This window comes from Gorilla gorilla, chromosome 2 (assembly GCF_029281585.2).
Source record: "Gorilla gorilla gorilla isolate KB3781 chromosome 2, NHGRI_mGorGor1-v2.1_pri, whole genome shotgun sequence".
Lineage (NCBI taxonomy): Eukaryota > Metazoa > Chordata > Mammalia > Primates > Hominidae > Gorilla > Gorilla gorilla.
In genome coordinates this window covers 14,624,236-14,647,269 of record NC_086017.1, presented here as the reverse complement: position 1 = coordinate 14,647,269, position 23,034 = coordinate 14,624,236, and the positions used below count along the sequence as shown (strand labels likewise).

Genomic DNA, 23,034 nt, shown 5'->3' with positions numbered 1-23,034 from the left:
CATGAGTGCTTTGTGTAAAGGGAGAACTGCTAAGGGAAACTGATTACTGATATCCCCACTCTGGAAGGGAGATAGCAAGTGGGAAGAGCTCTCTGTATTTTGCTTAGTCAGGAGATCTTTATTTATTCTGGAGCTGAGTCCTTGGACAAGTTACTTTACTTCTTTAGGGCTCAATTTCTTATCTTATTTAAAATAAGTTTCACTTCTGCTGTACAGTGTCTCAAGAGCCTTCAATAACAGTCGTTTGTTATTATATTCTGTCTTATGTAAAGGTGACTTTTACTGTCATATAATTTGTCTTCTAACAAGCACATATGTTATCAAAATCTGTAAAAAAAAAAAAAAAAGTTTTGGCAAAAACCCAACTCTGCTTCTATAAGTATGTAGTTATGATTGTAACAGTTTTGAAGGAGTAAATTTCCCTCCCTGCCGCTCAAAAGTCAGGCTAAGGGTCTCATTATTAGCCTTAAGATAACTATCAGAAACTTTCAGGCCGTTGCCCATTAAGGCTTTATCCAAGCCGTCTATAGTAGGAGTATACAGAGATCTACAATTGAGTTTTTAACAGGTTATTTTCTTAATTTACTCTAGAGAGCTTAATAATTTCCCACTAGCACATGGCATGTCAATGCAGAACTTTCCAGTGAACTGTATGGGACTTGGGAGACAAACAGCTTTGTATAGTTTGCTGCTGCAAAGACTGAGTTGATGACTAGCGTCCACAGACAAAGGATGCTTGCTTTATAATTTATATTAGGAAGTGCTCAGTGAAACACAGTGAAAGAGCACGTTTTACAGGAGCAAAATCAAGCAATTGATTTCCAGAAAGTGCAACCAAATAAAAAAAAAAATGGCTGAATGAAGAACAATGACTAAGGAACGTGAACTTGAAAGCAAACTAAGTGAATAGTATCAAATCTTTAAAGAATGAGATTAAAGTCATATTTTGTATGTTGGGGGGCAGGGTAAATACAGATAAATACAGCACTAGGAGAAAACTGAACAGGGTGGATGGAATATCATTTAGACCTTCAGGACGACAGCAAACAGAGTGGAAGCTTTACTTGCAGAGAGAAACAGGGTAATCACTACACAACTTTAGGGGCATGGAAAGGGTAAGATCCCATAAATGTTAGAGAAGTGGAATGGAATTTCCCAGACCCTTTAACAGATGGATTAGTTAGGGAAATTTGCAAATACTTGAAACTTGAATTGGTGCTATAGCAAACTGTTAATATTAAATAAAATGGCTTAATTAAATAACATTGGCTTTCTCTCATGTTAGCGAGTACTACCATACTTTAATAACACTACTTCTTCATCCGGGTAGGTAACTTTGAAGGTGACTTGGACCTTGATCTTAAAATAGAGGCGTTGGAAAGGCACAATGTGAAGGAAGCAGGCAGAATTACAATTACACATCAAAGGCCACCGGAGTTTTAACTTCAAATTGTATGTTTCAATTCTACTAGCTTTAGTGTTCACACCCAAACGGCAAGGGTAGGATCTACTGCATAGAGGGAGGAGTGGCATTCCAATTTCATTTATTTTCTGCTGAAGCTGGCACACTGAATGAAGATTTATATCTTAAGTGACAGGATTCAAACGGAACATGACAAACCTGTAAAAGCTGCAACTTGGCATGTCAATGCAGAACTTTCCAATGAACTGGATGGGACTTGGGAGACAAACCACACACACTGCCACATCTCGTTGGGCAGTGTGAGAGATCAAAGAGAAAGCCCAGGGGAAAAGCAAGTCCTTGCTAGCTAATGTGTGCATTGTGGGGGTTAGCATAGATTGCCATTTTGCTTAGAGATAAAAGTAGGTATCTGTCTTAGGCTTGCCTTATGATGGAAAAATTTTGTGGAGACAGGCTGCACTGACTGGAAAAAATTAATTTGTTTTTAAGTTATCAAATTTATAAAGTAGAAGCATTAGTTACAAAACTAGCCATTTAACTGGAATTTAATCTTGACCTAGTTCCCAACATTGGGTGGTATTATTTACCAAAGCATAGAGAAAATTACTGTCAAAAAAAGCAGCCAGGGCAAGCACTGATTTGAGGAGGGAACAGGTTTTACTACGTTTGGACAGGCAAGGTGGCTCTGTAAAAACATTTTACACTTTGCTGAAGGACCCTGACCACTGGGCATGAACTAAAACAAATTTCAGCTGTTCCCGATACTTCCACATTGCACACAGCAAATTCAAGATCCCCCAGTAAAAGCAGAAGAGACAGGAGACTTAGTAGGGCGCTCCCGACAGCCTGGCTGGCAGTCACTAATCCAGAAGAATGAATGAATGAATGTTGTACTAAATACTCCCCAATGTTTGTTCTAATAATTCTCCTCAGAGTTGTCATAACAACAGCAAGTGTTTTTTTAAATAATCAGGTAAACATTTTCTGAATTAACCTGGTAATCAAACCGATTGTACTTCAAACTGATCCTAAAGAAAGTACATAAATGGAATAGCAGTTAAGTCACAGATGCCAAATGAAAGCCACCAACCAGTCACTGTATATTCTGCATCATTTATTAAATATTTTTATATATGCATTTACAAACTTTACTCATTTCAGAACTCTGCTTTCAATGCATTTTTAAACTTTTTTTTTTTTTGCAGAGAGATTCTCTTGTAAAATGAGATCCATGTACAAAACTAGGCAACAGATATAAAAGTTTCCTTTCATATTTTTCATCCATCATCAAGAAAAGAAATCATGTGACAAGAAATAAAACCAAAATGTGGCTCTTTCAGAAGAATAACATATCTGTGTTCAGCTATGACTTCTAATGAGATAGTTCATATTTCCTCTTTATATGGATGTATATAGTTTTAATACTTCTTAGCTACTGTAGCATGTTGGTTCAGATGAAGAAAAAATAAACTCTATTGTTTGGACTAGATAATCTAGAAACCATCAATTATGCATGTCTTTATAACGTGACATCAAAATTTACCCAGGAGATGACACTGATTGGCCAGCAGTATGCATTTATCCTGAACATTGCATAAAAATTCCCTTTAAAAAATTCATTATCTTCTTCACAAGCTAAAGTATGAGCCTCTAATTTGGCTCTCTTATTTAAAGAAATAGTTTAAATGATCAATTTAGAAGCTTAAAAGTATCTTTGAAACTAAAGTTGCTTTTCTTAAAATGAATGCTGATTTAACAGTTCATAGACTTGGAGCATTATCACTAGGAGACGGAGGCACTACTGCCACTAACGAGAAACAGCATCACCAGAGGATAATTACATGGTACAAAATGCCCAGGGGCCTGAAACTCACTATTAATATAATTTTGGCAGCAGCATCATTTGAAAGTTAACCATTTATTACATAGTATTAACACGCCAGCTTCAAAGATGTGCACTCCCTTTAGGACACTCGGGAGCTACAAATGTATTGTGATTGCATAATTCGTATTGCACAGTTTTATAAAAAACATAAATACTGGCTATTCTAGTTTTAAATACAAAATACATGTCATATACTTTTAAATCTATAATCTGGTTCAAGTGCAAATCAGGTGCTTTCTGTTAGTCCTTCCAAAAAAGGCATTTTTAATATTTTTGGCACAAATGAAATGTCATCATGCCAACAATTCTAATTACAATACATATATCCAAACCTTTAGAGTAGCAATCATATACATACAGTATAAAACTGAGTATTTACAAATGTATTCAGCATAAATGTAACCTTCGTGGGTGAATCAGAACTCATTAGCCATACCCACACTAATAATAATTATAAAAGGTAAATACAATTCCTTTCTTTCATTTGCTTATGCTGGTTGTTGTGGGTTGACATTCATGTGAGGAGGATGTCCTAGAAGACCAATTCTTTGTTTCTGCTTCCTTTGTTCTGTCATCTGGAAAGTTAAAAAGTTTCATCATTAGACCCAGATACTTCCTGTACGTCAAATCGCATACTGAACCATAGATTTACCTCTGTGGTTATGGTTTATACTGAAACCCACTTTCTACAAATAGTGTACCATCGCTATATCAAACACACAGCACTTCAAAAAAGGCATCTTCTTAGGCAGAATGGGAAATTCTGTGACCTAGTCATGCATTGTAACATTCAGAAGTATTGCTTGCTACTTGTTTCATAAAGAAACAAAAAACAATAAAAGCACAGGATTCTTTCTTGTTTCCCAAATCCATTTCCAAATGATTTGAAGACTCATTGGAAAATGGTGGCTTTGTACGACAGTAACAACACGCCTTACTAACAAGAAAAGCAGTGTTTAGAATCCTAGGTTTGAGAGGGAGGGTTTATGTCCACACTCTTTCAGTGGGTCCTGATTTTTCTCTTCAATGACTCTTGAGTAGTTGGTTAGAGAAAAAAAATTACCTACCATAACTAGGAAAATGAGAAATGTTCTCAAATCTCTTTGAGGTCCAGAATGATTAAATGCTGCAAATAATGCTGTGACCATTCACGGTATCTATTTCTTGCCACCCAGTAGACACTGAGGCTCGCTGAAGGTCAGGCGAGACCATTGCCTAAGACTAGTTCGAATGAAAAAGTGCTTTCAAAATCCCAAACAAGAAGCCGATTCTATTCATTTGGTTGCTGAACTAAATATATTCTCATGTTGATGGGTCTCTAGACCTGTTCTAGGTATTTTAGGGCATACTTACTTCTGTCTCTGTAGTAAGATTTTCCTTAACCCAGTTAGTCTTAGTTTTGGATTTTAGGCTGAGCATTCAAGTCAACTGAGATAAAAAGGCTGTACGAAATATATATTCAAGAAAATTGTTGTCTGCAAGTGGGTTAAGGTCCTACTCCTATGTTTTTAGCTTCCTAAAATTGTAGAGGAATTAGGGTAAAAAGAATAAAGGCTTTGGAATCAGATCTAGTTTCTTATGGTTTTGTCATTTAACTTATCAAAGTCTGTTTTCTCATCCATACAATCAGGATGATAATTCCTAGCTGACTGGTGGAGAATTGTGAGGTTATATGTAAATTTCTTAGCATAGCATCTGTTGCATAGTAGATGTGACACTTAATCTCACTTTTCTCACTCAATCTCACTTTTCACATGAACTCATTTTTGGTACAAAATATCTGGAGAGAACATAAAACAAGACTAATTTACCTAGGTTCAATTTCAATGTGGTTATTTTTTCTTCTTCAAAACTAGCATTATCCTCTCAAATCAAAATACTATTTTTAGGCTCCTGTGGAGATGCTTTCTCTGTTATAATTTAGATGAGAAGGTTTACAAGGACTTAATATTTCCAAAAGGTAGCTTTTAATAAAGCTTTTAATTAAGAATTGGATTAGGAAATTCCAGCTAGCCCCTGAAGTTTCCTTAGGTGAGTGACATCTTTAAAGGAAGTGTTACACACTACACTGTATCCACAGATTCAGCTCAGGAAGGAGAACCTAATATGACACATGAAATAAATTCACAATTAGGTTAAAATGCCAGTAATTCATTCATCTTACTGCCTGATAGTTCAGATGTTTAGCTCAGATTTTTCTCCCACAACCCTTCCCTTGGCAGGTAACCTTGAGAGGGAATCCAATACAACTTAGCTAAATTTGGATAATCTCAAGTGTTCAAATTGATTTAGAAATCTTGGTGTGCTCAGCCAGGTGCAGCGGGCTCACGCCTGTAATCCCACCACTTGGGGAGGCTGAGGTGGGCAGACTGCTTGAGCCCAGGAGTTCGAGACCAGCCTGGGCAACGTAGCAAAACCCCATCTCTACCAAAGGGGAAAAAAATTAGCTAGGCATGGTGGCGTGCACCTGTAGTCCCAGCTACTTGAGAAGCTAAGAGTGGGAGGATCACTTGATCCTGGCAGGTGGAGGTTGCAGTGAACAGTGATGATGCCACTGCACTCCAGCCTGGGCAACTGAGATCTTGTCTTGGAAAAAAAAAAAAAATCTTGGTCTGCTCAACCCTTATTGAAGGATACTTTACTCAAAGCTTATATTTAAAGCTGCTGAAATCTTTCAACTCAAAGTTGAATGTCAAAGTTGGCCATTAAGACTTTTTTCCCCTGTAATTTTGCTTTAAATAACTACTTGTATTTGAGATGACCTTTTAGTATGCATATTTTCATCCCTGTTTGTTAAATCAGCTCTCCTTGACTTTTCAATTTGTCAGTTAGTCTTTCTCTTAAACTTGAAGAAACCTCTGAAACTTTACAACAAAGGAGTCTTCAGTTGGTGGCCTGGCTTCCTTTTCACTTCCACAGCCGCAGCCTGATACCTCCTCAGTTAGCAGCCCTATTCATTTGTCTTTGTAAGTGATCCCATCACCCACCCTCCCTCCCTCCCTCCCTAACCTTAAGGCTCCCCACTGATGTGGGTTATTGGCCAATTCTTTGCTCAGGTAGTCATATTCCTGATAATTTTAAGTACCAACTACACATGTAATGTTCTTTTCTGTTTCCCTAGAAGAATGGTTCTCAAACTTCAGCATGCACCAGAATCACCCAGAACATTTGTTAAAACACAGATCAGAAACAGAGTTTCTGACTGAGTAGGTCTGGGGTAGGTCCCATGAATCTGCATTTCTAACGATTTCCCAGATGATGTAGATGTTGCCGGTCTGGGGACTACACTTTGAGAACCGCTGCTCTAGAAGAGGTTTTTCACTGATAATCTCCAAAATGGGACAAGATCATTTTGAGTATATACTTGAACACTTTTTTTTAAAAAAAGTAATTTGTGTACATATATTATTTTTCTCAAATGAGGGAAGCTCTTGGAGAAGATTCTCTGCAACTGAGCATATAGTAGGCATACACATTTGACTGATACTGTTTTGATTAACCATGGCCTTTTAGACAGAACGGCTGTCATTTAAGTCAACATCACTGCCATTTAAGTGACTGCTAAAGGAGAAGGAATTGGGCAACTGCTAAAGTGTTTGGTCTTTAAGTAGCAGTCATCATCCAATTACAATTATAAGAGAACCAAAAAAAAAAAAAAACCCCTCAAAACCCTGAAGGACTAAATCTGACCTATAAGAAACTGAGGCCAACAATTCTGGACGCTTAGGTTTCTCCAGCCTCTTAGTGCATATTCTCACATAATTTCTGGTTTTATTAGTTCAATTCTTCTTATCTACTTACCTACCCCACCTACATACATTCACACGTACTATCTATATATCTTGTTATAAGGCATCATTATTGTCTGTTACTCTTACCTACATCAAAACAAATATAATGACCAAAGTCTATCCTTAGCATTTTTGTCGGATAATAGACTGACTCTTGAGTAAAAAAATCTATGGTAACTGTATTCAAAATTCTAATATTGAAACATCTATTTTGAGTAGTGGTGAGATGTCTCATTTATAGTACATTTAAAAATCCTCAAAACGGCTGGGCATGGTGGCTCACTCCGCAATACCAGCACTTTGGGAAGCAGATCACTTGAGGCCAGGAGTTCGAGACCGGCCTGGCCAACATGGTAAAACCCCATCTCTACTAAAAATACAAAAATTAGCCAGGCATGGTGGTACATGCCTGTAATCCTAGCTACTTGGGGGCCTGAAGCAGGAGAATCACTTAAACCTGGGAGGTGGAGGCTGCAGTGAGCTGAGATGGTGCCACTGCACTCCAGCCTGGGCAACACAGGGAGACTCCGTCTCAAAAACAAAACAAAACAAAAAACCCAAACCAAACCTCAAAATTCCCATGTAGCTAAGGATAAACAGTTGTAGTAATGCTGTTCTTCACATCTATACAAATGTAGAAACTAGCTTGAATTTCAGCATTCCTCCTTTTGACTCATCTAAACAAGAAGCAAAGAATAGTGTAGCTTTACAAGTCAGATACAGCCAAACATCTGAAAGACTGTTCATGACAACACGAGGCATACAGTAGAAATGGGCAAATTTTAATCTACCAGTATTGCCCCTAAGTGATTAAAGGCTGGCACTGGAAGGAAAGTTCATTGACAGCACACAAATGCCACATTTCTGGTTTATAACACATCTTAATAGTCTCTGAAAAGCTGCTTTCATGTTACAGGAAGGTCTTGGTTACTCAGATTCTAAACAGCTAGCAAATTCTAGTAATCACAATTATTTTCTACAGCCCTATAAAATCAGTCATGTTCAGAATGATGAGCCTCAAAATACTGAGAAATGAAACCAAACCATCCCTTGAATACAAATATGTTGATTTACTATCAATGTATAGATACAATTCAGATTTTTAGAGTTGATCTCAAATGCTCTGTTTCTCTCTATTTCACCTGGCCAACTCTTACTCAGGCTTTGAAACCAAGCTCCTGAATTACCACCTCTGAGAAGACTTCTGTGGTAATTACTCTAATCCTCTCCCGAAGATCAGATTGAACAAATCACTCCCTTTTCTTCATTCCCAGAGCAATGTGTTCACAGCTCGGTTACACACTCACCAAGTTTAATTATAATTGATCTGTTTACTTGTTTCCCACTCTAGACTTTTAGTTCTTGAAGGCAGAGAAGAGGATCTATTCATCTTTGTAGCCCCAGTACCTAATGCCGCACCTGGCAAACAGGTGTTTCATATGTGTTGGCTGAAAGAAGGAACGGAATTAACCAGAACATACTGCCATTCCTTGAGCATGCCATGCATTTTCATGCCGTTGCTCATGCTGATTCCTTTCCTGGGAAGCCCCCTACTGCATTTCTCTGCCAGCTCAGAAGTCACCTGCTTGTAAGATTATAAAAGCTAAACTCCTTCTGCACTGCAAACTTCACACCGGACCACTACCTACCTACTTCTTTGTGCTCCATGAAACTATTCATGCCTCAAGTCATTCATACTGTATCAGATTGCTAGAGGTCTACTTCTTTGTCTTTCTTGCTAGATCCTGGATCTAGAGGGCAGATGTTGACTTAGTCTTCTTTTGTGGTCCCAGCACAGTATAAGGAACATAGATGCAGTACGGGTCGTTTAATATTCCATTTTCCAACTTTGGGCAGTTATTCTAATCTTGTGTTATGCCTTCTGTCCTTAAGCAGTTAATGTTAGCAAGATAACCCTCTTGTATGAAAAATGCCAAACGCTGTAACATGCTAATGTGATCTGAATTTTCAAGCACTTCTTGTATTCCTAGCAACAGCAAATAATGGTCGCTGTCCTATAGGAAGCCAGTCATATTTTCAAGAAAGTTATCCCTTCTTAGTATTTGCTCTTTTGCATTATGAAGAAAACATGCAAAAGATTTTTAAGTTCTTACATTAGTTCTCCTCCTTGGAATAAGAATGTAAGAGAATCACATTTAGTATTCAGAATCTCTTGGGAGGGGAAACTTCAAGATGAGAGGCATCATTAAATAATACTTAGAATAGCAATCCTAACCAACCATTCTTGGCAATAATAGAAAAAGTGACACCACTAACCATAATTTTACTAATATCCTAACAAGAACTTTTTTCCCTCAGATTGATACATAACAAAACAACCAAAGAGGTAAATAACAGTAAAGATTTAGACCAAAGTCATCCACATTTAAGCTATCATTGCTCGATTCTGCTGGTTTTTGAATCAGAAAATCTAAAACAAACAACAACAACAACAACAAAACAAAAAAAACCTCTAAGTAATGGAGCAATTTGTGTGTTTTCTAGCACTTTTACTAGTGAATGGTATTCTTTCATAGCTGTTTTAAAAAATATCACAAGATTTCTTGGTCATTAATCATTCATGGAGCTTTTATTTTTTAATTCAAAATTTTTTCCCACAAAGGGCAAGAATTCTCACAATTACTATTTAAGAAAGAGCAGCTCTGTAACATATCTGCATTTTTAAATATCTTTTGCATATAAAGGGTTTTTAAACCTTTATGATTGCTATAACCAAACTTAATAAAATTCAAATCTATTCAACAAGTTGATTCTCAAATGCATTAAAGGTTTGTAGGAAGTTACATAATGAAAAGAAAACACTGACTAGCTCCTTTTAAAAGATGCAAATCCCCCTGACCCCTCAAAAAAAAAAAAAAAAAAAAAAAAAAAAAAAAAAAAAAAGCAGCTATGCTGAATTTTTCCTGTAATTCTGAGTACCTTAAAACTTAAGTAGATCAATCCTGGTAAAAGCACTTGAGAATGTACTACTGGATTCTCATGCTTCTTTTTAACTTATAATATCTTCCAAGAAAAAAACAGTTCAAATTCATTCACAGGGGAAGGGCTTTCTGAAGAGTGGGTCCAACTGCCAACTTCAAAATAAAAAATGCATAAAAGGCTGGAATCAAGCAGTTTAAACCATACTGGTTTTAATGTCACTTAATGAACCTTAGTCCCTATGTAATCAAATTTTACATATTTTGTTTAAACTAAAACTTTGGCTTATCCAGAATAATCTTATCTTGGATTTTAGAAATGCCAAGTCTCTACTATGCTCACTTGTATAAAATGACAGTGAATGTATCCTCCATACCATTTAAGTATATGATGCAACTTGACTTCTGAAACTTCAAGCTTTTTTTAAAAAAGAGTAAGAACTGAAACAGTCAACCATGAAAGGCAAACAGTACAGTGACATAACAAAGCAAATAAAAACACACACACACACCCCTGACTGGATGATCAGGAGCTCCCGCCCTGGCAATGCCTAAGAACCTTCTGGGCTCCTTTGGTATCCTCATCAGGAAAATAAGGGAATGAGGTGAGATGGCATCTGAAGTCTCGGATACTGTCCTATACCTGTATTCTTTTTTTTTTTTTGAGACGGAGTCTTGCTTTGTCACCCAGGCTGGAGTGCAGTGGCGCGATCTCGGCTCACCACAACCTCCGCCTCCTGGGTTCAAGCGATTCTCCTGCCTCAGCCTCCTGAGTAGCTGTGATCACAGGCATGTGCCACCACGTCCAGCTAATTTTGTATTTTTAGTAAAGACAGGGTTTCTCCATGTTGGTCAGGCTGGTCTCGAACTCCTGACCTCAGGTGATCCACCCTCCTTGTCCTCCCAAAATGTTGGGATTACAGGCGTGAGCCACCATGCCCGGCACTATACCTGTATTCTTTACTCTAATTCCTCAGCTCAACTCACTCCTTTGATGAGGCTCATTGGTTTGTAAAGTGTGCACTGAAGCAGATTCAGAATCACTCTTTGTGAGCAATTCAAAATAACAGATTCTTAGCTCTGAAAGGACAGATAGTGTAGGGAGGCATTGCCTGGTTTTACCACCACAGAATGCCCATTAATAGTTTGTTTCAGATACATTTTAAGAAACTCTCTAGTAAATTGGTAACACCCAGTTTCTCAGATCAACTGAAACATACCCCCAAAGAGCCTCCAAGTGTGACAATGAGAAGCAGAAATGAGTGAGCAAGAATGAATGCCGCTCGCATTGGCATGTGAGAGCTAGAATGCCTCACTGTTGAAATTCCAGTACCACGGGTGTGAAACAAAGATCCTCTGTTTCTTTGGAAAATGGCACCAGATTTTATGGAGAACTGAAGTGTTCCTTTATTTAAGTATTAGTTCAGTGTCTGTAAGATTTTTTGGCACCTAATTTAAACATCTGATTTAACTGAGATTCTTGTAGCCACAGTTATCTCAAATGGGAGAAGGAGATAACTAAAGCTTGCTGGATGTGTAAAGAGGTTCACCTCACTGGGGGGTTGGGGGGGCGGTGCCAGAAGCAGCTGCAGCCACCAATGTCCTCATGAGTCCTGCAGAACATCTGCCAAATGTTTCATGGCGGGGCGGGGGGTAAAACGTCAACATTAAGCAAAGTAATCTAGTTAGGTCTTCATTAGTTTTACTTATTTAGGTTATTACTCATTTTATGTAGCTACCAAGCTCAGAGCTATAGACAACCTTCATAAATAAGGCCTTCTTTTCCTACTAGTCTTTTTTATTTGCACCTTAATACAGACGAAAGAAAAGAACTTGAGGCCAAATGGTATCTCAGGGCACAGTTTGGAATAATTTAGTTTGAAAAGAAATATTAATATAAATCTAAGTATGATTATTAAAAATGCTCTGTAAACCATCTCCAGTAAGAGCATTCTAGATGCGGTCTTCATTAGTTACCATCTTTGTAAGAGTGATAAATCACCCGTGGGTGTACCTTGCAACTTACCTCCAGTGCAGACATGGCCCATGCTTATTGCTGTGCAACACTATAATCTTGTCTATGGAGTTGATTAAAGAGCTTTCAGAAACTCACATAAAATGCTGAACTGAACATGATTATCCCAGTCACTTACAGAAATGCACTAATAAAACCAATCAGGGTCTGCTCACCACCCAGGGTACAAGTCCTTAATACACAGCTGCATCCTATCACTAGATAACCACCTGCTGACTGTGGCATGTTCATTTTAATGGAGTCAAAAGGGCAGAAAAAGAGTACGCGCGGTTTTGTATAAACATGTCCCCTACAACTTACTTTAAATTGGAAGCTCCCTGTTTCCAATTTAAATTCTGCCCACAGTACTGCCCGCATCCTGCTTCCTATCCATACGATAAGGGCAAAGCATTTATCTTACGGATAGGAAGCAGGGTGCAGGCAGTATTTCTGTAGATGGCTAAGGCCTGTGAGATCAGGGATTATGTCTATATTATTCACTGTTTTATCCCCAGCACCTGGCATAATTCCTGTACTATGATAGCCACTCAGTAAGCCACTGAGAAAAGAATGAAACCAAAAGGGCTTTTCCATGACTATGGTTTAGCCTAGGATGCTGAATTTAAATATATGGGGTGAGGATTTGACAAGTCTGAGGGCTAGGAAGCAAAACAAGAAACAGCTTTTAATCTTCCACAGTACATAAAGTAAAAAGGGTATAGCTTTATGCATAGTGGTTTTTGGACAGTAGTTCACTGAAGTAGTCTGCATTTCCCCCCCTTTTTTTGGTTTTGTTGTTCATATTAAAACCATGTCCTGAGCAGCACTGAAAGTAGCACCATGGCTTTATCCTGAAAAACGGCAGTGAAGGGGATTGGGGTGTGGAGACTGGAGGAGTGAGTGGGTTTGTCCCCTGTTGCCCAGCTCCCTTTTCCATCCAGATGAAGCACTACTGATTTTCCTCGTCAGATTTGGTGTGGTGATAGTGGGGGTGGGTGGGGATGCTGATGGGAGGGTAGGCGCCGGATTTTCTTTCTTTACCTGATCCTTTAATTCCGACAGCTGGCCAGAAAGGTTCGTGACAAGTTTCATGGTGGACTCCAGCTTCTCCTGCAGGTTTCTCAGCTCATTCTGTTCTCCTTCAGAATCACTGCTGACCAATGACATGGCTCTCATCCTGGGGAACCAGTCAAGGTTTCTTTCCTAGAATCCACATTAAAAAAAAAAAAAAAAAGACTGAGTCGCTTCTAGAGGTAAAAACAAGAAAGGCCAGCTTACCATGCCATGTTTCCTAACTCTCATTAGGTTATCTCCTTCTATTGCAGAACTTATGTGCTGTGTATTTTTTTAATTGCTCAGTAGCTATCTTTTTAATTGCATACAATGGAACTCTTAATTCTTAGAGGAAGTCACTTTAAATTTAAATATAGGGGAAATGTAGGTTCTAAACAAGAGTCCTAATCTCCAAATCTGAATACTGCCACTGCCGCTCTGATCTTTGCAAATTACATGGCTGATGAGTTTGGTTTTTTAAAAAAATTGTGGTAAAATATGCATAACATAAAATTTACCATTGTAACCATTTTAAGCATACAGTTTAGTGGCATTAAGTACATTCACACTGCTGTGCAACCATCCCCATCATCTGTTTCCAGAACTATTATTTTTTTATCTTCCCCAACTGAAATTCCATCCCCATTAAACACTAACCCCATTCCCCCCAGCCCCTGGCAACCACCATTCTATTTTCTGTCTCCATGAATTTGACTGCTCGAGGGACCTCACATTATGCTGTGTATTTTAAAATGCATTATACTGGGAAAACCTTTTGCAAACACTTGAAGTGAATTTTAAGGTCCCAAGTGTTCTGTCACTTAACAGATACATGTGCATGTATGCGTTTGCGTGGGTGAGGAGATCATTAAGAGGCTGAAAATGGGGAATAGGCTCTTCCGTCAATGTCCCCGTTTTATGAGCTTATAGAAACCACTCCTCTTGTCTCCTTTTCCTTCCAGCCTGAAATGGTTGATGGGTGCTGGCAACTAGCCTAAGAAAGGCCCATTCAGTTTCCTCCCCCGTCCATCTCCATCCTTTTGATGTCTATAGCTTATGCCTGTAAACAGTATTTCTCACTACTGGTTAACAGAATGGGACAACTCCTCCTCCCACCTCACTTCCTTCTGCCCACATATGCCTTTCTCCCAAAGAGCATGCCGCATACATAAGTTCTGTACACAGAGGCAGGAATGAACAGTAAGAAAAGCTTAGCCTGAGACAGGGGGAAGAAAACTGACTCATTCCACATGTCTGGTGTCATTCTCACCTGGACCAGTTTTATCTTGTAAGGATACATTTAATGGTCTTTCTAAAACAAATCAAGCCCCCTCCCACAAACACACACACTCACTCGGAATGCTGGATAATTGTTGCTTTGTGTACACCGTGGGGGTCGGCAACATTTTCTGTGTAAATATTTTCAGCTTTGTGGGCCATGTGGTCTCTGTCACAGCTACTCAGCTACTCTGTTATAACCCCCAAACAACCAGTAAATAAATAAATGGGTATGTCCATGTTCCAATAAAACTTTATTTACAAATGCGGGCAGCAGGCTGGGTTTGCTCACCTCTGCTGTATACAATAGAAGGCATCAATATATTTAAAATAACGAAACTCCATGAGACATGTCTAAATATTACAACTCAAGTGAGATCATTAAACTGTATCTTGACCTAGGGCCATCTAGCAATATAGAAGCCATATAAGACAGCTAGATGAAAAATATCACCAGAAGTCATACCACATGGACAACAAGGTGTCATAGAGTGTTTGCTTAAGATACTGGTGGGTGGGCGGGCAGGGTCACAGTCTCTAGTTTGTGAGCTTTATGAGGGCAGGAACCACCTTAGTATACTGGCTAGAGCATAGTAGACATTCAATATTAATAAAAGCTTGTGGAAGGACAGAATGACATGCAACTCTTTTTCTGCATGGACCCTAATAACAAATGCTTAAGTAGTAAGCCTGAGCTGCTTATCGTGACTGCTGGAGGAGAAAAATGGCAATCTCTACCTTCCTATACCCTGAATAAACACTTCATTCATGTGTCTTAACGTTAGCTTATATTCGTCAATTTCCCATCACAGAGCAATAGGCAAAAGATCGTTAAAAAATATTCCATTTCAGAGATGACTAGCTTAGAAACCCAAAGTGCTTCCCCACCTGTAACCAGTTTTCTCCCGTGCAGTTGCAGTGACCTATCATTGACTATACTCATCTCTCCTGTGTCAATCCTTCAGCCATAGCCACATCTTCCCACCAAGGAAGTAGCCCATGTTCAAGGACTATGCAACTCTGAGAAGGAAACCTCATTTTTCAGAAGAGGGCACACATAGGCGACAGGTCACTGGTGATCACTCACTCCCACTAGGGTGAGGGGAGGAGGGATGATGTGGGCTGGGCTGCTGAAGCCACAAACCAAAGCACAGCTGCAGAGAGATCACTTAGCACGAGGCCCTAGATACTCACGGTGGCTGCTACATATTTTTGCAGACTGACCTCAATTGAGGAAAACAAACTGAAGAAAAAAGATACAAAGTCCCACTTTGGATACAACAATGTTGAGGATACTACAGTGAGCAACAGAGACATGGTCACTGCATCCTAGACCCCCTCAAAGGAGAAACAGTTTTGATACCTAAGTATGTGATAGAATTCCTGCCATCAAAGTGCTTACAATTTAGTTAAGGAGAGTGACCATCTAGATTTTCTTTTTAACAGGCCAGTCAGTCCTGGTGGCTGGTGCCTGTAATCCCAGTGCTTTGGGAGGCCGAGGTGGGTGGATAGCATGAGGCCAGAAGTTTGAGACTGGCCTGGGCAATAGAGTGAGACTCCATCTCTATAAAAAATAAAAATAATTAGCTCGGTGTGGTCCTAGCTACTCGGGAAGCTGGGGCAGGAGGATCATTTGAGCCCAGGAGGTCGAAGCTGCAGTGAGTCATAATTGTGCCACTGCACTACAGCCTGGGTGACAGCAAGACTCTCTGAAAACAAATAAAAGAATAAGGAATAATGCAGGCTATGTTGTATCTAGGAGCGGTAGAGAGAGTAGTGTCCAAGTAAGACCCAACAACCAGTGACTGATTGGCTAAAATTGTCTTCAAGCAAGGCTTGGCCTTAAAGAAGGTTAGCCCTTGGGCAAGCATGAGGGCATTTCACAGAGGCCACTGGCACAGTGAGGCTCCAGTGTGGCTGGAGCTGGGGATGAGGGCAGACAGGCAGGAGCAGCTTGGACTGTTGAAGACTAGAGGGAAACAGAAGGAAGCAGGAACTCTGTGAAAGGCCGCCGTGCCTTACGAGACCAGTGGAGAGGAGAGAGGATGGACATTCACAGTCCTCACTGCTAGTAGTCAGAACTCACCTGTAGCTCACTTATTACTGACATGCAAATGAATCTAAACTGCCTAAAATGTTAGCGAATCCATCTAAAATCTGGCTTTCAAATCCTTCATATGTTCATTTGCTTAGCAAACCTTCTATAAAAATAGAAAACACAGATTTCCGAACAGAGTCCACATTAATGAGGCCTTCAAAAGACTCCAGAAAACCAATGCAAGAGTCTGCACATAGCCGAAAGTTTAAGGAACAGTTTCTCTCCCTTATTCTAATAGCAAGTGACCAAATGACTACAGATTAAAATGAGAATTTTCCTCACCTTCTTTCATGCCATATGTACCTCCTGGCCCTCTAGGCAATGATTTCAGAAGGGTCTTTGAACAAATAAATGCAAAATGCACAGACTTTCTCCATTCAACAGCCTTTTACTGAACTTTTACAATATCTGTGTCCTGCATGGGGTTGAGCGCCGAGGATCTAAAGATGAGAAAGACAAGGTCTCTATTCTCAAGCTGCTTTAGTCCAAGAACTGTGGTCACCGGCCAGGTCTCAATGCATAGTTCTTCGCCTCTGTGGAGCTGCACGGAGGCCCTACCTCCAAGGGTGAGTGTCTAAAGAGTGTGTGCTGAAGACACGAATGGGGCCCATCAGCATGCCAAGGGCTGCTCCTGGCATCTCTGCCCCTCGCCTCAGTGGTGGTGGAGAGGCACTGATGCCCTGCGTCTTGTGCTGCTACATGGCATACCTGTAATCCTGGGACTTGATGGCCCCACCCAAGGGGTACATAAAGCCATACAAAGAAATAATGCATCTTTTTAGAATGTACAATATCCATTTTAATCAATGGTAAATGATTGAAATATTTTTATATTAAATTCAAAAAGTTACGTAGACCAGATAGAAAGGTCAATTTATTTTTCTGAGATGGAGTCTTGGTGTGTCACCCAGGCTGGAGTGCAGTGGCGCCATCTCAGCTCATTGCAACCTCTGCCTATCTACCGGGTTCAAGCTATTCTCATGCCTCAGCTTCCTAAGTAGCTGGGACTACACGCATGCACCACAATGCCTGGCTAATTTTTGTATTTTTAGTAGAGACTGGTCTTGAACTCCTGACCTCAGGTGATCCAACCACCACCTCCCAAAGTGCTCAATCAAATGTTAAAACACGGCGTTTCAAAGAAGGTCATACTTTGTGCAGTCCACATGGGCCATGTGCTCCCATCCTATGGATAAAGCCTCATTCTCCATTTCACAGGAGGCCTTCAATGCAAAGATAGCAAAAGGATTTTCTGGTCTAGAAATTTATCAATCACCACCACACAGAGTCTCCCCCATTGCTTCCCTTAATATGTAATAATGAAAAGCTGGGCTAGGAGGGATCCCACTGGCAAGCATTCTTATCTTTTCTGCACTGAAGTGGGGGAGAGCCCCAAATTTAGGTGTTGCCAGTGTTTTAATTAAACAATCATCCTGGGCTGTGAAATTAAATCTCAAATTACCAAGAAGTACCTGGTAGTTAAAATTAATTAGCAATTTTAGCCAGACTGTTCTCTCAATTTCCCGTTGGCTTTGCATCCTGTGCAGTAGGACAGGCTCCAGTGTGGTGTAAGGTTCCCCACCAACAGGGTCCCCTCTGCACAGAGAATCTAAATCTCAAAGTGCAGATGTTTAGACTATAACCCAGTTACTGGAATAGGCACAGAGAGAACACCTGAATCCAATTACTTTCTCTCTAGCTAAGACTTTCATACAAAACCCTGAGCTTGTTTGAGTGCCGAGTGACTCCAGTGAAGCCTGTCACCCACGCCTCTCCAGCCAGCCAGAGTCTGAAGGCCTAGAAATGTTTGCAGAATCTTGCCTGTATTATCTATTCAAGATCAAAAACGTGTCTCAGTGTCTTGGCTTCTAATGGATTTTTGGAAAAGTCATCTTCAGCTAAGACGCTTTGTCTGTTGTGAATTATCTTGGGGTGTGTGTGTGTATATGCAGTTGGGAGGGGAAGGTGGGGAGAGGATTACGGGGTCACTGAGCATCTGTCAGCCGCATCTGCCACTGGGTCTGACTCTGGCTTCAGTCTGCTTTGCTTCACTCACTCCTTGCTGCTGGCATCTCACATACCGATGTCATTAGGCACTGTCTGCCCCGGTCCTCCTACAATCCAGCCAGTACAGTTCCCGTCACAGCAAGTGCTTCCTCTCTCGGAGCAGACAAACTAACTGAAGCCACAGCCGGAAGCAGGCTGACCACAAGTGCTAAGGTTCTGGTTAGTTCTTTTCTAGGTAAAGTTGGAAAAGTCCCTGCGAAGGCAAACACTGAAGTTTTAGATATGGGGGTGGTACTGACCAACCTCTTGAAATGTCCTTGACTGGAAAGAGGGAGAGAGACAGAGAGAGAGAGAGAGAGAGAGAGAGTGTGTGTGTGTGTGAGAGAGAGAGAGAGAGAGAGGGAGAGACAAAGACAGACAGACGGAGGAGGAAGTTGGATTGTATGATGCAAATGCGAATCATTCTGAGAAGTGGGGTATTTTTTTTTCTTCCCAGGTTCAAAAGAAGAGGCTGTTCTAAGAAAGACTACCGAGTAATCAATCACCTCCTCAGAGAAAGTCTGCTCAGGTAGAGTATTACGTTTACCACCTAAACGATGGAACATTTTTGTTGAATCTTTTATAGCCAAATCAGAGAATGAGGTGTTGAGGGTGAGGGGACTTGAGGGCAAAAGAAAGGGTCATGGGAGAGAAGATGGGTCCTAGAAAAATGCTCTTGTTGCTTTCTCTGCCCTTGAGAATCCCTTCTGGGAAGATGCGAGGAGGCAAAGATGGTCTTTCCAACTCAAATGGCAGCTTCATGTCTACTGCTCTTACCAGGCAGGAAGACAAACTGGATGCTCTCAGAATGCCTAGGGATGCTCAGGTGATGGAAATAGCTAGAAGGGGGTATGGGGTAGGCCTGGAAACAGAGATTTGGCCTCCCCATGTATTTAAACCCTCAGAAAATGTCAGGAGGAGGAGGCTTGAAGATAATATTTATGTCTTCAAAAGCAGGAATATGGGACACTTAACGGACTTTAAATCATTTGTCCCTTTTATGAGCTAGTAGGGTGATTATTTTCATTGAAGAGGAAGAAAAAAATTTAATCTTTAGAGCTAATTTTTCTAAGATCACAGCAAAACGAAATGAAACCTAACCCTCCAAAAACAAAAACACAGAATCTGTTGGTTTTGGTGAAAAAATAGTCATCTTTATGTTCAGTAGCTCTGAAATGCCACTTAATAATATCTATTATAGGCCAGGCATGGTGGCTCACGCCTGTAATCCCAGTGCTTTGGGAGGCTGAGGTGGATGGATCACCTGAGCTTAATATCTATTATAGGCCAGGCATGGTGGCTCACGCCTGTAATCCCAGTGCTTTGGGAGGCTGAGGTGGATGGATCACCTGAGCTCAGGAGTTCGAGACCAACCCGGCCAACATAGTGAAACCCTGTCTCTACTAAAAATACAAAAAAATTAGCTGGGCATGGTGGTATGTGCCTGTAATCCCAGCTATTCGGGAGGCTGAGGCAGGAGAATCGCTTGAACCCAGGAGGCAGAGGTTGCAGTGAGCCGAGATGGTGCCACTGCACTCCAGCCTGGGCAACAGAGCAGGACTCCGTTTCACAAAAAAAAAAAAAACAAAAAACAAAAAACTGTTTTACGTGTTTTAAAAAAACCCTAAAAAATGGATCCCATCTTTGGACACAGTAAGATCAGAGACAGCCTGAGGCTCAGGGGGAGGGAGTGATAAATAGGAGGTGTGCAGAGGATTTTTAGAGCAGCAACTATTCTGTATGATATTCTAATGGTGGATACGTGTCATTTGCATTGGTGAAAACCCACAGAATGCACAACATGAAAAGTAAGCAGCAAATGATGGAGGGACATTAATATCAATGTATCCAATATTGGCATATCAAATCTTAACAAACAGGCCACAATAATACAAAACGTTACTAACAGAGGAAACTGGCAGGAAGTCAGGAGGAGAAGGGCATGTATGAGAACTCTGTACTTTCTGCCCCATTTTTCTGTAAACTTCAAACTGCTCTAAAAAATAAAGTCTAGTAATTTTTTCTTATTAAAAAATTATCGTCCTTTTATTCTTTTTAATTTTTTCTTCTTCTTCTATCTTGTGAGTCTATTAATTTTTTAAAAATGGGATTCCATACCCGGAATTTGTTGGCCAGCCCCAAATTCAAGGAATTTAGTTCTCTTTGTCCCAAAAGTACAGTGACTTCAGACCACATGCATATTAATATCCCTGTATTTCACAGGTTCTGTACATTTCTGCCACAGCCTTGTGACATTAGTGTGTCAGTAGAAAAAGCAATGGCCTGTAATAAGAAGAGTTTCAGTTGTGTGTATACAGGATGGTGAATGAGTGTATAAGTCAGCTAGCTCACCAACCTGGTCTATTTTCTTTCTTTCTTTCTTTTTTGAAAGAGATCACCTCACCAGCTACCTCACTGGGTTACTGTAAGGATCAGATGGCTATAAAAATGTCCCATAAACTGGAAAGCATTATGCAAAAGTATTATAAATCAGTATGTCATCTGCCTAGAGCTGGGATAGAGTCAGCACTGCAATCCACGTATTGACTCTAGTTTCAGTGCTCAGCTCCTGTGTAAAGTTAGTTCCTTTCTTTCTTTGGGATAAAAATTTTAGGGATACTGATTTCTCTTTTTACCAACTAAGCCACATGAAGGGTATCCAAACTGCATAAATCAAGGTGTCAGTCTGGTTCTGTTTTTGAGCTCTGAATGACATTACCAAAACAGGCCACATTATATAATCTTCAGCTGGACTGGAATGACCAATCACCCTTCCCAGACTCCATAGTTGTTCTTGGATGATACAGCGCAACAAAGATGGGCTCATCCCAGCAGAGAGAACCACACCCGTTTCTGATGAAATCCCTAGGAAGAGCCAGCCTCAGAATAATCAAGTCACTCTGGGGTCACAGGTGGAGGATTTCCTGGGCACCCACAGGGTGCCATGGTGCACAGGGACCATGGTACACAGGGTGCACACTTGCTGGGTCCTGGGCACCTAGGCTGCCAGGTTGAGGAAACCAGAGGACAGGAGGAGAAAAAGGTGGGGCCGGCCACCCGTGCTGGACAAGGGCAGGGCGCGCCCATTTGAGACTCTGAATAGAGAACAATCAGGCTCACTCACCCTTCTCCCCACATCAGCGTCCAAGCTGGCTTATGACATCCCACTTAGGCAACTTCCCCTGCACTTTCAATTAGCTAAGAAATATGCCAGAACATTCCCAGTGGCTGTGTATGAGGATTTTAGCAATTTTCGTGGTTTTCTTCTATTCTTTTCTGGATTCCAGTAGTATTCAACTTTGATCCGTTACTACTTTTATACAACAATACATTGTGTTTGTTTTAAGCCTAGGGAAACATCTTTCCAAAGTTCTATGCTGTTGTTTCAGGGAAAGATACATTTATCTTTGAAACACACACACACACATTCTCACCAATAAGCTGCTGCAACACAACCACGTTCCATCTCAGCTTTATCATCGGATGGGCTTTTATATTGGAAAGCTCTGAGCTGAAATGGTTTTACGCAAGGTCAGTCCTGCCTAGACACACCGAGAAAGAAGTGATGGAAGATGTTATCTGTCTCACCATCTACAGGACTTCATGAAGGAGTGAGAAGGGTACCAGCACTGTTATTGACTTAAGAGTGGTTTGGAAGAAAAGTTCCACACAGCTAGATCTCTTTAGGGGGAAAGAGATCATCTGCCATGTGGATGGTCTCCAAATTCCTTAATCCTTTCCAAACCCTCCCCTTTTCTAACCAGCCCCTTGTACTCTGATCCCTGACCCAGACCCTAAGGATCACACCTTCCTGTTTCATATTTCACGAACTCCTATCCCCACTCTGAGTGTTGCTTATTGGAATCTTAGACCCTACAAAGGGCACAAGAGACGCTTTGATTCAACTTCCTCATTTTATAGGTGGTAAAACTGAGGCCCTGAAGAGAGAGGATTTGTAAAAGGTGGAAACTCAGTCTAGTTCACCTTGTATAGCTTTCACATACAAATGACTATCCCTAAATACTAACATCTTTTCCTCATTCTCACATTCCCTAGAGACATGACAGTAGGCTTCAGTGTAAAGACGCAGGTTTTAAAGAACTCTGAATATATATACCTGATGTAGACAGTCATATTCGGAACATTTTCCAGGTGAGAGCAGTTTTATAAGTGCATTTTTATGGTGACACACTTCTCAGTATCATATACTATAGTCCAGCTCTACCAGACACAGTCAATATTTAGAATACACAGGAAATAAAGGAGTTGAAGCAGGGGAGTTACAAATGTAGTTAGGACGTCTGGAAGTAAAGGGCAAGCGGGGCAGCACAGTGGTGGTGCTGTCGGGGAAGGAGCAGGAGGGTGGGTCAGGGTGTGGGCGGGGGGAGAAAATGCACTTTTGGAGCTTATCAGATCTGCCAAGTTGAGGAAAATGTGCATGTATGCAGGTATTTCGTGTGTATAATAAGCATGTACAAACTCATACATCCTTGGACGAAGTAGCCAA

The 23,034-nt window shown here is 40.5% G+C and overlaps 1 protein-coding gene and 1 long non-coding RNA gene across 5 annotated transcripts in view; one reads left to right on the top strand and one right to left on the bottom strand.

Moving 5' to 3' along the window:
* The window catches only part of LOC129532546 (uncharacterized), a 70,855-nt gene that overhangs the window by 18,551 nt on the left and 29,270 nt on the right, over positions 1-23,034 (top strand). For 3 of the 4 annotated variants that reach the window (XR_008678305.2, XR_010132738.1, XR_008678308.2), the window contains exons 1-2: positions 18,402-18,723; positions 18,985-19,056. This is a non-coding gene — a long non-coding RNA (uncharacterized lncRNA). Of the gene's footprint in view, positions 1-18,401; positions 18,724-18,984; positions 19,057-23,034 lie in introns of those variants that run through there. The other variant, XR_008678306.2, reaches the window with a different exon arrangement.
* Positions 2,523-23,034, bottom strand: part of ITPR1 (inositol 1,4,5-trisphosphate receptor type 1) — a 354,018-nt gene continuing 333,506 nt past the window's right edge. The window contains exons 61-62 of the mRNA XM_063703566.1: positions 13,094-13,255; positions 2,523-3,883 (exon numbers count right to left, since the gene is read on the bottom strand). Of these exons, the coding sequence (XP_063559636.1) occupies positions 3,797-3,883; positions 13,094-13,255 (249 nt within the window). The 3' untranslated portion in view covers positions 2,523-3,796. The remainder of the gene's footprint in view (positions 3,884-13,093; positions 13,256-23,034) is intronic.